This window comes from Myotis daubentonii, chromosome 13, assembly GCF_963259705.1.
Source record: "Myotis daubentonii chromosome 13, mMyoDau2.1, whole genome shotgun sequence".
In the NCBI taxonomy this organism is placed as follows: domain Eukaryota; kingdom Metazoa; phylum Chordata; class Mammalia; order Chiroptera; family Vespertilionidae; genus Myotis; species Myotis daubentonii.
In genome coordinates, this window is record NC_081852.1 from 29,917,222 (window position 1) to 29,933,952 (window position 16,731).

The 16,731-nt window shown below is 41.3% G+C and overlaps 1 protein-coding gene across 17 annotated transcripts in view; it reads left to right on the top strand.

Moving 5' to 3' along the window:
* Positions 1-16,731, top strand: part of ANK3 (ankyrin 3) — a 462,225-nt gene that overhangs the window by 295,513 nt on the left and 149,981 nt on the right. For all 17 annotated transcript variants that reach the window (XM_059662651.1, XM_059662646.1, XM_059662649.1 and 14 more), the window contains one exon: positions 8,994-9,092. In XM_059662651.1, the coding sequence (XP_059518634.1) occupies positions 8,994-9,092 (99 nt within the window). The remainder of the gene's footprint in view (positions 1-8,993; positions 9,093-16,731) is intronic.

Genomic DNA, 16,731 nt, shown 5'->3' on the forward strand with positions numbered 1-16,731 from the left:
GTAGACATCCTGAGAGATCTCAGCTTGTTCTGAGGGATTTGCTTCTTTTTTCCCCCGAAAGTGGGAGGCAAAACCTGTTCTTCTGAATTGAGATTTTTCACTCTCCAACTTCAGTAATCGGTATCTTCCAGAAGTGTAGGTTACAGATGAAAGGTGTTATTGGAAAACCAAATAGAAGGAGATTGGTGCAGAAGAACATGATAAACTGGAAGAAAAAAAAGGCTAGAAGTGAAACTATAGTGAGAACACAAATCCTCGCCTCAGGAGACACAGCAGTGACCCATGTTGTTTTAAGTACTTGATTAGGTTTTTGGCCTGGAAATTTGAGAAAATTAAACCTGCTGAGCACTATGATTTTGTTCAGTCAAACTTCTGAATATCCAAATCTTGTTAATGTTTCATATAATGTTTCTAGAGCCAATTTTTGTTGTTGTTTGGAAAATATGTGTGTATATATGTGATTGCTTTTTTGTCTTTATCCGCCATCTTTGAAAAAGGGTTGAGGAGAAGTAAATACTAGAGAAAGGAAGGGACTGGCTTATCAGATTTGCACTTTAAGTTTTTTGGAGTAAATAATGATTAAATTTAATAGTTTAATGGATTAGTTAAATGAAATAAGGAGCTATTGTGCTAGAGATAAAAATATGATTATTTTTCTTTTTTACTTTTTAAATTACAGTTGACATACAATATTGTATTAGTTTCTGGTGTTCAACCCTGTGATCAGACATTTATATAACTTACAAAGTGATCACCTCGATAAATCTAGTGCCCATCTGACACCATATATAGTTATCACAATATTATTGCCCATATTCCCTATGCTGTACCCATATTCCCTGTGACTGTTCTGTAACTACCAATTGGTACTTCTCAATCCCTTTGGTACAAGAACAAAATATTATATTCAAAGCTAATTTATACCCAATTAGAGTAGTGTTTACTTTTGTTTTCACTCAGGTTAACTTTAAAACTCCAGGTTAACTTTGTTTTTATCCAAGTTTTAATTCAGGTCTCTTTTTAGAGGGAACATATAGATCTTTAACTTTATTGCCCATATTCCCTGTGACTGTTCTGTAACTACCAATTGGTACTTCTCAATCCCTTCACCTTTTTCACCCATCCCACTAACCCCTGTCCCATCTGGCAGCTGTCAGAGTATTCTCTGTACCTATGAGTCTGTTTCTGTTCTGCATGTTTGTTTATTTTGTTGTTTAGATTCCACATATTAAGTGAAATCCTCTGGCATTTGTCTTTCTCTGTCTGACTTGGAAACAGTGATTTTTAAACGAGCCCAAATGAGCTTAGTGAAACGGAAGGAGCAATGCCTGGGAACTGGGAACCCCAGGGTCCTGGCCCAGCTTCAAGCCGTGTGACTTTGGGCAGTCACTTAATCTGCCCGGTCTCTTCCTTCTCTATAAAATAGGTAATTAGACTGAATGAATTCCAAAATACTAATGTACCCCATTACATTGAATATTATGTCTTTGGTACAAGAACAAAATATTATATTCAAAGCTAGTTTATACCCAATTAGAGTAGTGTTTACTTTTGTTTTCACTCAGGTTAACTTTAAAACTCCAGGTTAACTTTGCTTTTATCCAAGTTTTAATTCAGGTCTCTTTTTAGAGGGAACATATAGATCTTTAACTTTAGTCATACTTAATTTTCTACATTAATGGGGAAAAATAGTAATATATATTTACCTTCGAGATATCTTCAAACTTAAAAAAAATTCCTTCAAAGTTCAAATACCAGGCAAGTTAATAAGGAGGTAAAACCTCTCCATGGTTGTCAGAGCGAAGAATGCTAATGTTGGGACTGGGACCGAGGTGGCGGCGGCGGTGGGGGTGGCGGTGGTGGGGGTGGTGGGGGTGGTGGGGGTGGGGGTGGTGGGGGTGGTGGGGGTGGTGGGGGTGGGGGTGGTGGGGGTGGTGGGGGTGGTGGTGGCGGTGGTGGGGGGTGGTGGGGGTGGTGGGGGTGGTGGGGGTGGTGGGGGTGGTGGGGGTGGTGGGGGTGGCGGTGGTGGGGGGGGTGGGGGTGGTGGGGGTGGGGGTGGTGGGGGTGGTGGCGGGGGTGGTGGGGGTGGTGGGGGTGGTGGGGGTGGTGGGGGTGGTGGCGGTGGTGGGGGTGGTGGGGGTGGTGGGGGTGGTGGGGGTGGTGGGGGCGGTGGGGGTGGTGGCGGCGGTGGGGGGTGGTGGGGGCGGCGGGGGCGGCGGGGGGCGGCGGGGGTGGGGGTGGTGGGGGTGGCGGGGGTGGCGGGGGTGGCGGGGGTGGCGGGGGTGGGGGGGTGGGGGTGGCGGGGGTGGGGGGGGTGGGGGTGGCGGGGGTGGCGGGGGTGGGGGGGTGGGGGTGGGGGTGGTGGGGGTGGTGGGGGTGGTGGGGGTGGTGGTGGGGGTGGCGGTGGTGGTGGCGGTGGGGGTGGTGGTGGGCTACAAAGTAGGTAATAATAACAAAAGAAATACAGTCACTGTTTTCACCACACATGATACAAATATACACACAGAAATTTTTTAAAAGAGTGTAAAGAAGCAAAAAATCATCTGTAATCTCCACCTAGAGATAAATTGTTAACATTTGGATCAACATCTATCTCTTCAGCCTTTTTAGAATGTGTCTATACGCATACTTATGTACAAAAATAAGAGCATGGTTTTCATGTTCTTTTATGTCTTAATTTTTACTTAATATACATATTTCCTAGGTTATTAAGTTATCTCAGTCTACCTTCTAATGTTATATCACTTTACCTATTGTGAGCGCCTGAGTTGTAATTCTTCTCTACCATCTATATGCAGTTGGCATCTTACATTTTACTTTTGCATATATTGTAAACCCCATAATTTCCTACTTTAGACAATCAATTAGCTCTTATATTTACCTTCATTTATTTCTATATTTCTTCTTGTATCATATTCCTACTGCCAGAGAATGTCCTTTAACATTTTTTATTGCAGGTCTGCTAGTAATGAATTTGCTTAGCTTTTGTTTATCTTAAAATGTTTTTATTTCTCCTTAATGTTTTAAAAGATATTTTTGCTGGGAATAGAATTCTCATTTGACATTGTTTATTTTCAGTACAGAAAGATGTCACTTTTTTGTTTTCAGGATTGCATAATTTCTGACGAGCAGTCTCTTATAATTACAGTATTATCTTTTTCTCTGCAAGAAATATGTCCTTTTTCCTTTGGCTATCTTCAGGATTTTTTCTTTATCTTTCATTTTGAGCAATTTGATTGACGTGTGTGGTTATGGAGTATGTCATTATTCTGAGATAATTCTTGACCGTCATCTCTTCACATATTTTTTTTGCCAAATTCTCTCTTCCTTCTCCTCTTGTGATTCCCGTCAGCTGTTTTATATTGTCCTGTGGCTCTTGGACACTCTTTTCTTCCTTTTTCACTCTTTTTTCCCCCTCTATGTATCTCATTTTGGATCATTTATGGACATATCTTTAAGTTTACTGGTTCTTTCCTCAGTTATGTGAAGTCTGCTGATGAGTCCATCGAAGGAATTCATTCCCAATATTGTGGGTTTTCTTATCAAGTGTTTCCATTTGGCTCTCCCTAACTTTTGCTGCATGTTGTTCACCTGTCCCACTAGTTAGAATACTGAATATTATGTCCAGAGCAGGAGAGACTGAGGTAAATAGTACCTTTGTTTGGAAATAGGCATACCTTGTCTTCTGTTGGGCTGCAAAGGTGGCAGGTTGAGCCAGTTTAGTCAAGAGTTGAACTGAATTTACTTTTTGTTTGAGTGCATCACAGGTTTTAAATTCCTTTCGAGAGGGGGCTGCCATTGCCTTATGCTTAGGGGACTAGTAGACGGAGTGGGGAGTGGGGGGATTAGTGCTCCACCTCATGCTTTCCCTGCATAGCTGTTACACAGAGAACATCTTTTGCCAAGCTGCTGCCTGACCTCACCAGTTGGCTACTGTTGCTTGCTACTCCTGTTAGGGTTGTGCTGGGGCTGAGGGTCTCTCATTCTGCCTCTGCTTCGGTCTTAGGGAGGGTGCCCAGGCCTCAGGGCGAGATCTCTCTTAGCATTTCTGTCCTTTCTACCACAGCAGTCAACCTCTGCTTTGTATCTGTGGTTGTAGATTTCAAGGCTCTTCTATATACTGCCAAATTGCATCCCAGAAAGCATGTGCAACCACATTTCACCAATGACAATCAAGGGTTCTACGAAACAAGGTTTTCAGTCTCGGACATCACTGGGCTCTTTTGATATGAGTGATTCCATAATTATATTGCTCACTTATATGATGAAAATGCAACCAACAGTGGGACTTGTGCATAGTAGGCCATAAACCACTTTTCTGGTTAACTGAGGAATCAAAGTGTAAATATCCTATCGAAGAGTTTAGAGGTACCACTGTCATTTAGATTTGTTCCCCATTGACAGAAGCAGTCCCCACCCCGCTCAGGAATTCAGAAGTACATAATTCATTCAGAAGCTCCACTTGACAGAGATGAGAAGCAGTAGTGTCAGCCTGAGGCATTATGATCCCTGAATGGAAATACCACTGCCCGAGGGCTGGAACTGAATTCTGACCCTGATTCTGCCTCCAATTAGCGGTCTCTTAAATACGCAAATTACTGACCAGTTCTGTTCCTCAGTTTATGTATCTGTCAAGTAAGGTTCATGATACTTATTTCACTTCAGTAGCTTGCTGTGAAGATAAAATGAAATTACATCGTGTAAAGCCCTTTGCAGCACTTTTTAAGTGCCATAGAAATGTGAAATATTCCTCTAAGAAGGGTCAGAGAGGTGTAGAAAACTGTGGGAGTTCGAAATTCAAGATACTCTTTTGACATCTTCACATCCTCCATGTGAGAGAGTATGTGAGAAAATGAGTATTTGCGAACATAAGAAGAGAACGAAATTAGAAATAGAGTTCTTTCTCTCACCAAAATTACCCTACTTGTGGTAAAAGTTAATTAAGTCCTGCTCAACCAGAGAAGGGCACATCTTTAAGGGGAAATAGCACATAAGCCTTGACTCACTCAGGGAAGTGATGAGTTTGTGTCATATCTCACTTTGTACTCAGTAAGCCTCTGTTAGGCTGCGTTTCCAATAGACCTAACCTGTCACTCCACCTGCTGTCTCAGGTCTAGAATCTGCCCACTGTGCTGCTTGGGTCATTAGAGGGACACACACTTACATTCGGACAAAAGAGACAAGCAAGACAATTAACAAGCCATAAGGAAGTTTACCTGCTTCCGCCAGCTTTCATTCACACCAAAATCCAGTCCCCATCAAAGAGGACCAAAGCACACACTATGCAAAACATAGTGTTACTTCCTCTTTTGCAACCTGTTACATACTCTTAAAATCTTCCGTTGTAAGCTGGTAGGTCTAGAGCAGCGGTCAGCAAATTACCAACCCAGGCCACCATCTGCTTTTGTAAACAAAACAGGTTTTTTTCCACATAAACATTAGAACTGTATTACCAATATGGTTGACTATACACAGATGAGCTAGAGACACTACCCAACATCACTTACATGTTCAAATGCCATGGGAAATTTATAGAAAAATCATTCTGGAGCTTAAAAGGACTCTGACAGGGAGATTGGTCATTGTCTTCTGCAGGCAAAACCATAAAGCATTAGAGGGCCACTGATCTTTATTTTATTTTTTTATATTTTTATTGATTTCAGAGAGAGGAAGGGAGAGGGAGAGAGAGAGAGGGCCACTGATCTTAATGCACACTTTAAAGATTGTCCTCAAAGTCCATTTTGTCATCTGCTTGGTAGCGTACTGCAGCTATATTTTGCAGTTTCATTCTTCGGGTTATTCGGTGAAAGCTTCCTTATTTTTATCACCTTTCTTCTTGTGCGTAAATATTTTTTTGGTAACTATGGCAGGCAAAGTAGTGAGCAAGATCATGGCAGGACTGGAGATTCTAAGGTAGAGCGCTCATTGGTGCTCATCCATGGCTCACGTGAGTTTCATTGTATTGCCAAACGCCACCTGAAAGCCGTGCCACAGTGCTGTTCCCCCCCTCTGCTGGGCAAGAGTTCAATGGTGAACCGGCCAGATTTGTTTCCTGCGGTTGCCATAGGCTGGGTTTCTGTTGTTGGGACTGGAGAAGATGAGTCATTTCTCTCAGGATGTTCTACGTGTGCGCTGGCAAAGGTAGCAGCAGAGGTAGGGACCCCAGGGGCTGTTGGAAAGCTGGTGACCGTAAGTGGGGGTGGCTTAATGTTACCAACATGTCGATTTTCAAATCATTAAACCACCCTGAGTACTTAGTGCAGCAGCGATATATGCCACTATCAGACTGGGCCGCATTCTTTCTGGTTAAAGACACATTCCCTTTCTAAATGATTCCATTTAGCTTAGACGGCTGGTTCCTCCGAATGGTCAGTCTGGATCCATTAGTCCCAATGAGTTGGTTTGAACATAGAGACCACCCCATGCCCCTCGGCCCCAGCCCGTGGTTGTGACTTCACTAGCTGCTGAGTAGGTACAGGGCAGCGTGACAGGCTGACCCGCCATGCCACTCACTCACTCGTACCTGAGAGATGACAGCATCTGTCCAAAGTAGTGTGAGGCCTGTGAAGGCTGCACAAGGGTGCAGGATGGTATCAGTGTGGCTCTTCTTTTATATCTTTAGTGGTAGGAATTCTGTTCAGCTAGTCTTGGGTGGTTCTCGGTGATGGTTCATCTACAGTTTAATTGGAATTCTGAAGTGCTCCTTAAATAAAGTTGTACTGGGACACAACCACTCTCATTTCGGTGCGTGTTGTGTATGGCTGCTCTAGTGCTACAGGGGCAGAGCCGAGTAGCTGCAATAAAGATTGTACGGCCTGTGAAGCCAAATATTTGCTCTCTGGTGGCCCTTTGTAGAAGAAGTTGGGCTCTCCTTGGTCTGGAGCAATGATATGCATCCTGTCCACTCCCCTCCAGCATTACCAAAACACATTTGTTTTATTCATGTTTCTTTCTGCTTCTTTCATTTAATGAATTATTATTGATTTATGCGTTAACATTTAATAATAATGGGATGTAGAGAGTTCTTCAGATGGGAGAATGTATAATGGCTAACAGCATTGAATTAGAAAGGTTTATTGAAAATACAGGCCAAAAAGAACATCTAAATAATACTCCATGAGAATGCAACCAGCCATGTCCAGAATGTAGGAAATGCTACACAATAAATTACCCTGGTGTTTTTTTCTTTTGTTTTGTTGTTGTTGTTTCAGTAAATATATAGACATGGGGAAAAGAAGGTAGAGGAGGGCGCCTCTGGAGATTGAAAGAGACCTAAGGGACAGTTCAACTTCGATGTGCATCTTCCTCTAATTTGAACAACCCAGCTGAGGTTTATTGGAGATGATGGGAGAATTTGAAGTTTGACAGGGTCTTGGTGTTATGAAGTTAGTTGTTAGTTATAAGGGTATTATGATTTTTAAGACATCCTTATCTGTTAGAGATCATTAAATTGTAGTCTTTGTGGGTGAAATAACAGGGTTCCTAAACTTTTTTTTTTCTTTTCTTAAACTCCTTCAGCCAGAAAAACATCATAGGGAGTACAGAAGAAATAATATTGGCAAAAGATTGAGAATTATTGAAGTGGGGTGATGCTGTTTATGCTTTTCTCTGAAATGTGCCTGTTTTGAAAATTTTCACTATAAAGTGTATTATTTTTTAAAACCATGAGTTGAAGTGCCAGGTTTTCATTTGAATCTGGGGTTTGCTAGCTGTTTCTAGATCGGTTAAAATGGGCATTATAATTCAGGTTGCATACGACATTGTGAGGATTATGAGAATTAAATGAGATAGTAAAGAGTTTAGCGCAGTGCCTAACACATAGGAAATGATCAATACCCGGTAGCTATTATATTGTATCTGCTATCAAACAACAAAAACAAAACCCCTTTTGGGCTCAGTTCGTGTATCATGTAATTGACTTTTGTGAATAACAGCTCCTAAACCCATATTGCAGCTGCACAAGGATACCAGGAACTGAAATACAGAATGTTTTTCACGGTGTGCACGTAATTCCTTGGCATTCTGAAAACAGCCACAGCACCCGTACAGATGCAAAGAGGAAGAACTATGGCTCCGAAATCATGATTGGATTTTCAGATTGTCCTATGATAGCTCTTTCTCCACAGCAGATTTTTTAAAATCCATCATCAGTTTTGTGTGGTATTGCCAACAAATGCCTGTGAACACGTTTTAACCCAATGTACAAGGGAAGCCCTGTGACTATATGGTAGTGACAGATTTCCCAGTTTGTGCTCAGTGGAGCCCAGGAAGGCTGAGTCCTGTGATCCTGCTTTAACTCAGCCTGGGCTGACTTAGCTGCTTCCTGGTCAGCCACTCATTAGCCCAGTGGTTCTCAACCTTCCTAATGCCGCGACCCTTCAATACAGTTCCTCATGTTGTGGTGACCCCCAACCATAAAATTATTTCCGTTGCTACTTCACAACTGTAATTTTGCTACTGTTATGAATTGTAATGTAAATATCTGATATGCAGGATGTATTTTCATTGTTACAAATTGAACATAATTAAAGCATAGTGATTAATCACAAAAACAATATGTAATTATATATGTGTTTTCCAATGGTCTTAGGCGACCCATGTGAAAGGGTCGTTCGACCCCCAAAGGGGTCGCGACCCACAGGTTGAGAATTGCTGCACTAGCCACCATGTATCTCTCAAACTTGTAGGAAAACACATTGACTTAAAGGTCCAGGATATTCAAACCTCCCCACTAAGTAAAAGAAAATCATTATCTCATCCATTAACCACCTCAGGTAAATCAAATAAATGAGCTGGGACTTTTTATGGGTGTGGGAAGGTGTCTCCTTCTGAAAACAGTTACTATCAGAAAGAAATATTGGGAGCCTACTTTTCAAATTGTTTTTTATAAAAAGAAGAAGAATGAAGACTGGTTGTGGGCGGTTTAGGAAACAATGTTTTGGTTAAACTGAAGATATCCAAATTGTAATTTTTTTTTGTCTTTTCTTCCACAGAATGACATCACTCCTTTACATGTTGCATCAAAAAGAGGAAATGCCAACATGGTAAAACTACTGCTTGATCGAGGAGCTAAAATCGATGCCAAAACAAGGGTAGGAGACAGTTTATGCTTATCCTTTTTTTCGGGAGGTAGGGATACTTCTCCTAATAGCTTTGCACTGGTTCAGTCTTGGCTTTATGTTTGTTCATTTGTTGTAGTCTCTTGGAAAATGACTGCTAAGTTTTTTCTCCTTAAAATGGGATGATAATCCATATTTGTAAATCTTTAATACATGTTTAAATAGTGCATGGCTTTAATTACAGAATCTAAGGTCTAAAGCCTAGAGTTTTAGTTGAGTTAAATTTTCAAGAATTTAACCACTACTTGACACTCCAGGCTTAGCTACTCAGTCAGTTTGATGCTAAACCTGACTTAAAAAGAAACCTTTCTACCGTTGTGCCCTGCTAATGGGAATGTAAAATGGTACAGCTGCTATAGAAAAGCATATTGAGGTTCCTTAACAAAACTAAAAATAGAATTACCCCATGATCCAGTAATTCCACTCCTGGGTATAATTGGTAGAATTTTTGTTGCCTGGGGAACAAGAAAATGGGGAGTTGTTGATCAGTGGGTATATAGTTTCAGCTTTGCAAGAAGATAAAGTTCTAGAGATGTTATGCAGCAATGTGAGTAAAGCTAACATTACTGAACTGTATATTTAAAAATGGCTAAGAAAGTAACTTTTATATTTTTTACAATTAAAATTTTTTTGAAAACCACATATCTATCTAGCTAGGTGCTTGGCAGGTTGCTTTTCTGGTGTGATGCATTGTGAGTGAGGAAAGAACTGAGACTTCGAATCAAGCTTGAATCCCAGGTTCTGAGTTTAGCTAGTTGACTTAGGTAGGATATTTAACCTTCTGCATGTTATTTCTCTTTGCAAATAAGAACCATTAATGGCTACCGTGCAGCATTGTCATAAGATCAAGCTAATGTTTGTAAACTGTGTGGTATAAAGTCATCCAGAAATAAATCCTAGCCATTGCTAGTATATCTCAGAGCTCCAATCGCATTAAGCTTCTAACCAGGGCATTTCTTTCAGCATTTCATGCATTTGTTACAAGGTGCGAGCAAGAGCCAGGTTAATAAAAGGTGGCCGTGCCGTAGACATCCACCTAGGTAGGAATTTTGGATAGCTTTCCCTGTCTTGTCACTGTACCTCCCACAACCCTGCGCTTCTTCCTTCAAGAATCCTGAACTTCATGTGTCTACAACTGGCCTGGTATCCTGAACTTGACTCCCGTAGCTCCTAAATGGACTATGTCGTTTATTAGTCACTACGTTTATTCCCTCAACTAGTAAATGATTACCGAGCACCTACCTGGGGCCAGACGTAGGGGTTGGGTGGGATGAGTGTGGGGGGGGTGCGGTGGTTGGAACAAGACAAGACACTTCCCCTGCCCTCATGGCGCTGATGGGAAGCTTGTCTCCTGTGTTCTAATCCTAAAGTAGCCCAGCCGTAGGTATTTGGCAGAAGACCCAAATGTCTTTTTCCCGATGACTGTTGAACCTGAAAATTATGGATATATTTTAAAAGAAACAAGCTTTCCCGAAAGGAGTGAAGAAAGATGAGGGTCGACCCGTCTGACTAGGGAAGTAAATTGAATTGCAATAAAATATATATTGTTATGTAATAATATATTCTAATGAATAATATATTATTTAGACTCCACTGATAAGGATACACGCTGTAATCCTTAACTTGAATAGAGACCTTATTGAACTGACTTTGCGTCATTTAATAAGAAACAATTGCCAGTAGATAAACAAATGCTAGAGCCATTGCTTTAAATGCCAAAGGTCTTCTGCTAAGTACGGGCTGTTTAAAGAGACTGTAAGGAATGAAAGACAGAGAGGCCTTGCTTATGCCAGTTGAATATCACGGAAGCTAATGGATTGTTTGTAAATAGGGAGAATCTTTGAGAAGGGAAGTGAGGGAGGATGCAGCCAATGGGAAAGATACGCTTGAAGAGACATATCTGGATTTCCAGCTGAGGTTTTAGCAAATGTGCGGATCAGAAGTCACCTCATTTCATCCTCTCTTGATACAAGCGTCAATCACTTCTCAATCATTTATCAAACAGTTGCTGTTTTGGGTACAAAGCGAGAAGAAATGGGTACACAGTAAATTCTGGCCCCATCTTTATGGGGCATATGGTGTCCTAGGGGAGGGTCAGGATAAAAGCACAAAATACTCTCCTGAGAGAAAGTATCAGAAATGAAATAACGTGCACAGGCACACTGATGGCGCAACCGGGTGTCCGTGGCACGTTGCCTCCCTGTTCTGAAAGGCTGTCTTCTTTTAAACGAGACGTAGATTCCCTCCTATGGGTTTAAACTGGGTTTACCTTCCTCGTGTGTTGTGTAAGTGACGTGTGAGTGTGAGGGAGACTTGGAGAAGCTGAGAACGGAAAAGCCCATTCTTCTATTGTTGTCCTGCGTGGAGTGGGGTGAAGGTGGGACCAGGCGCCGACTGAATTCCTGGCAGACGATATGGGAGAAAGTGTAGTACATACTCAAAATATGTAAACTATTCTGTGGTCTCCTCATCAGAGCTTCCCTTGTCTCTTGCTGAAATAACTGAGTGGCTGGATATGTGGGCTTGAAAGGGAGGGAGGGAGCCAGCTAAAATGTCAGAAAGCCCTGGGGACAAGCCTAAAAACTGACAACAAATTTTCATCACTATGTGTTTTAAAAAAGCCCAGTGGCTCTTGAGAAAATATTCTTATCTACCCAGCCACCTCCTACAAGGTACATGCTACTGCTGGGGCTACCTTGTTGTTTGTTTTTGTTTTGTTTTTTCTTCATTGATTAAGGTATTACATAGTGTCCTTATCCCCACATTGCCCCTCCCACCCTCCCACCGCCGCTCATGCCCTCACCCCCTTAGTGTCTGTGTCCATTGGTTAGGCTTACATGCATGCATACAAGTCCTTTGGTTGATCTCTCCCTCTCCCCCACCCCACCCTCCCCTACCTTCCTTCAGAGGTTTGACAGTCTGATCGATGCTTCTCTGTCTCTGGATCTGTTTTATTCATCAGTTTATGTTGTTCATTATATTCCACAAATGAGTGAGAGCATGTGATATTTATCTTTCTCCAACTGACTTATTTCGCTTAGCTCTCCAGGTCTATCCATGGTTGTTGCAAGTGGTAGGAGTTCCTTCCTTTTTATAGCAGCATAGTATTCCATTGTGTAGATGTGCCAACGTTTTTTAATCCACTCATCTGCTGATGGGCACTTAGGCTGTTTCCAAATTTTAGCTATTGTAAATTGTGCTGCTATGAACATAGGGGTGCATACATCCTTTCTGATTGGTGTTTCTAGTTTCTTAGGGGGATACCTTGTTGCATTAAGAATCAGACCTGGTACACACCAATCCCTCTAGAGACAGGGAAAAAAACATGGATTCACCTCAGACACCAGCACTCTAAGGGACCTAATTTCCTTGTTGTTCCCTGCATGGGTTGTTGATCTAATAAAGAATTCCATTTAAAAGCAGACCCTTAGGCCCAGCCAGTGTGGCTCAGTGGTTGAGCATCAACCTATGAACCAGGAGGTCACGGTTCAATTCCCAGTCAGGGCACATGCCCAGGTTGTTGGCTCAATCCCCAGTGTGGGGCATGCAGGAGGCAACTGAACAATTATCCTCTCTCATCTTTGATGTTTTTCTCTCTCTCTCTCTGAAATCAATGAAAATATATTTTAAAAAATAATAAATAAATAAAAATATGTCTATTAGGTTTATAATATATTTGGAAGGGAAATATTATATATACACATATAGCAAAAAATGAAACTAATAATGTATATACAATTATAATATTCCAACATTCTCATATTATACATGAAGTGTTATAATCTTATTTCAATATAATATATATTATTATGTAATAATATAATCTAATGAATGATATATTATTTAGACTCCACTGATAAGTTAAGGATACACGCTGTAATCCCTAGGGCAACCACTAAAAAGAGATTTAGTTAAAAATCCAAAGTAGAAGGTAGCCAGTGGCCTATATGATCATTAAATGATTAGAATAATAAATAATGCTCAAACCAAAAGAAGACCAGAAAGGAGGGACAAAAAACATGGAGAATGGGAAAAGACACAACAAATAGCATAAGGGCTTATTTTTAGGCTCAGAGAGAAAGCTATGATTTTCCAAGCAGAAAGAACAACAGAAGGATTTTGCCTTATTTTAGTTTAGTATTAAACATATAGAATGCATGGCAGGATAAAAAGGAAGGGAATTAGAAAGATATTTCTCTCTTTTATATATAAACGGCCACAGTGAATTCTTAATGGGCAAAGGAAATTGCTTGGTGCATAGAAGGAATCCAGTCCCTCTGACGGAGGCAAGCCTGAGGTTAACGTCTAATGTCAAGCATTTCCTTGCATGTGACCTCGGGTGAGTACGTCAGTCCTCTGGAGCAGCTTTCTCAGCTGCAAGTGAAGTTCACATGCCATTTCTCACAACTTGTAGAGATTCAGTAGAACCCTAAGAACAGAGCACCTGTGACAATAGAAGGGGTTCCAAAAACATCATTTCACTTCCTCTTAGGCCAACTCTCCAACTGCCCAACACGCACAAAGGGAGGATACCGTCAGAACTTGTAGTGAAAGACACAGATGTGGGAATAGCTATTAGACTGTAACCGGTGCTCTTTAATGTGTCTGGTTGTCATCATCACTCTCTCCTCCGGAGCACTACCTGTTTCTTCTTGGTTTTTAGTTTACAATTAAATATCACATCCTGTTTTCCATCCACAATAGAGAAAAGTGTATATCCACAGAGTTCTCTCTGCTCCATTTCCTTTCTCTTCTCCAGCGTGAGTTTTTGCTTAAAAGAAAGAAAAGAAAGGAAACTAGAGGCTACAAATCAAAATAAATGTCTCTTTTTGACAGTATTCCCCAGTCACAGATTTGTGTCATTTCAGTTTGGGCTTTGAGCAGATTCACCTGTTACGGACATATTCCAGCTTCAGTATTCCTAGGTGTGATGCCATAATGCCCTGCTCCATGCTTTTCAGCAAAACCAGATGTGAAAGAATGTCTTTCTGGCCTTCGGATGTGCAGCATTTTGCTCATAAGCTAACAAAAGAGAGCATTTTGGCCAGCCAGGAGAGTGCAGCTCCCCCCTCACTAATAAGATTGCTGTCACCAAAATGAAATATGAGATCTGGCCCAGCCAGTTTGCCTTGCCTCAGTATTCTGCCCAGGGGAATACGCGTTCATTATGTTAGTGCTTTAAAAATCAGGGGAATTGGAAAAAAATTACTAACTCCATGCAATTTCATTTCCCTCCCATAATGTTACTATGGCAACCCTCTCTCTCTCTCTTTCTCTCTCTCTCTCTCTCTCTCCTGTCCAAATGGCATATGCTGCCTTTCTTGAGGCAGTCTCCCTTGAGCCCCGAGAATTGCCTTTGTCAAGCGTTTGTGAGCTGGAGGTCGATGCTGTTGTGTGCAGGGGAACTGCTTTGGCCCAGGACCCATCCTAGGTGACTCTGTACATTAACTGTAAATTTCTAGGAATTGGGAGCCAGTAATACAATCCTTATTTTGTATTAGGTAAGGCATTTATCTAATTGTAGGGAAAGAAGTAAACCAGTTCACTGCTCTGTTGTAAAGGACTACAATATTCACAGCAGCTCTTTTTTTTTAAAGCTGAATTAAAAAGAGGAAAATATTTACAGCAAATATCTGATATTTCTCTTATTCTTTTTTTAGAGGTAAGATTTCCTTCTTTTTTAAAAATATATGTTTATTGATTTCAGAGGGTTAGAAAGAAACATCAATGATGAGAGAGAGTCATTGATTGGCTGCCTCCTGTAAGCCCCACATTGGGGATCGAACCCACAACCCGGGCATGTGCCCTGACAGGGGATTGAACCGTTATCTCCTGATTCATAGGTGACACTCAGCCACTGAGTCACACTGGCCAGGCTTTCTCTTCATTCTGACAGCTAAAAAGACTGAGTCATATTCTTTAGTCTAATCCCAATTTACAAGTCACTTATTTATTGAGAATTTTATTTTTCTGGAAGGTAGGAGACATTATTTTAATCTTGTTTCTGAAGTATCAAATGAGTCTAGTCTTAAAAAAAAAAAAAAAAAAAAGGATAACAAGAAAAGGAATTTTTAACCAACTAACCTGAAAAGGATTTTAAAAGACTAGACCAAACATTCACTTACTCCCTCACTCCATGTATTCATTCACTCAAGTCACTTTTGTGAAGCAGCTTTTATGGACATGATACTTAGTTATGATATGACATGATATCTTCTCCTGAGATTTAAATCTCCCTCAAATGAGTCACCTTGTCCTCAGAAGCATGCCCAGAAATAACTAAAATACCAGGTAAAAAGCTACCGTTTCCCCCAAAGTGGGACAGATAAAATAAGAGAATTCCTGAAGGTCGAAGGGTCATGTCTCATTTTGGGAAAGGATTGAAAGAAACTGTACTTTAACAAGATTTGGATCTTGGAGAAAGTAGAAAGAAACCTTCCAGGTACAGGAGTTCATGTGGCCAAAGCAGAAAGACAGGAAAATGGTAAGCTTTTGCTAAACACTGCATAAAAGAGTTTAATTAGGGTCGATGCGAAGGGAACAGGGAGGCCAAGTGTAGCAGTGGCTGATGTTAAGAAGACTGATTGCTGCCCTGACTGGTTTGGCTCAGTGGATAGAGCATCGGCCTGCCGACTCAAGGGTCCCAGGTTCAATTCCTGGTCAAGGGCATGTACCTTGGTTGCGGGCACATACCCAGTAGGGAGTGTGCAGGAGGCAGCTGATCGATGTTTCTCTCTCATCGATGTTTCTAACTCTCTGTCCCTCTCCCTTCTTCTCTGTAAAAAATCAATTAAAATATATTAAAAGAAAACTGATTGCTAAGCTGAGGGATGTAGACTTGGCTGAGGCACTGAGTGATAGTTACTGAAGATCTTTAGAACACACAGAATCATAATCAGAACAGTGTGTCAGGAAAGTGAATAAGCCACACCTACTTCAAAGTAAAAAATTAATTCGAAATTCAAATATTCGTTATGCCCCAAAATAGGTATTAAGTACAGTCAGTGCCTGCTAATTTTCCTCTTTTTTTTTTTAACTGAATTAAGTGTGAATCACTAAATGGCAGGTACTTTTCAGCCTCACTGTGGATCAGCTGGTCTTGTCTCCATCTTCGTGACTCTGAAAACAGTGATGCTAATTAAAGATCTTACATGAACTCTAGATACCAGTTTTCCACTGACCCATGAAGGTCCTACAGCCAGGCCGGCACTGCCTATGAGTCAGGCAGTCGTGACATCTCGTACAGCTTCCTGATGAGGCCTCTTTCCTGCCCAGGTTCTGGCCATTTGAAGAGCCATGCACCTTTGAAAAGTGCCAGAGGCCATTTTGCACAAGATCCAGAGGCGTCAGTCACTTGTGATCGCTGTTAAAAATACTGCAGTTAAAGCTGCAGTTGAAAGAGCTGTACTTCAGGTGGCTCTTTGCAGTTCAGCTAGGAACTTCTCTTGGAGAGCTAGCCAATTTATCATGGGAACAAGGTGATAAAAGTAACAACGGCTAAGACCATAGCACTTCACAGCTCCTGTACCGATGAAAAAGGTCACTTTTCCTAACTGAGTCTCTAGATCCTGTAAGTTTTTAATAAGTAAAAACCAAAGATCAAAGGCAGCAG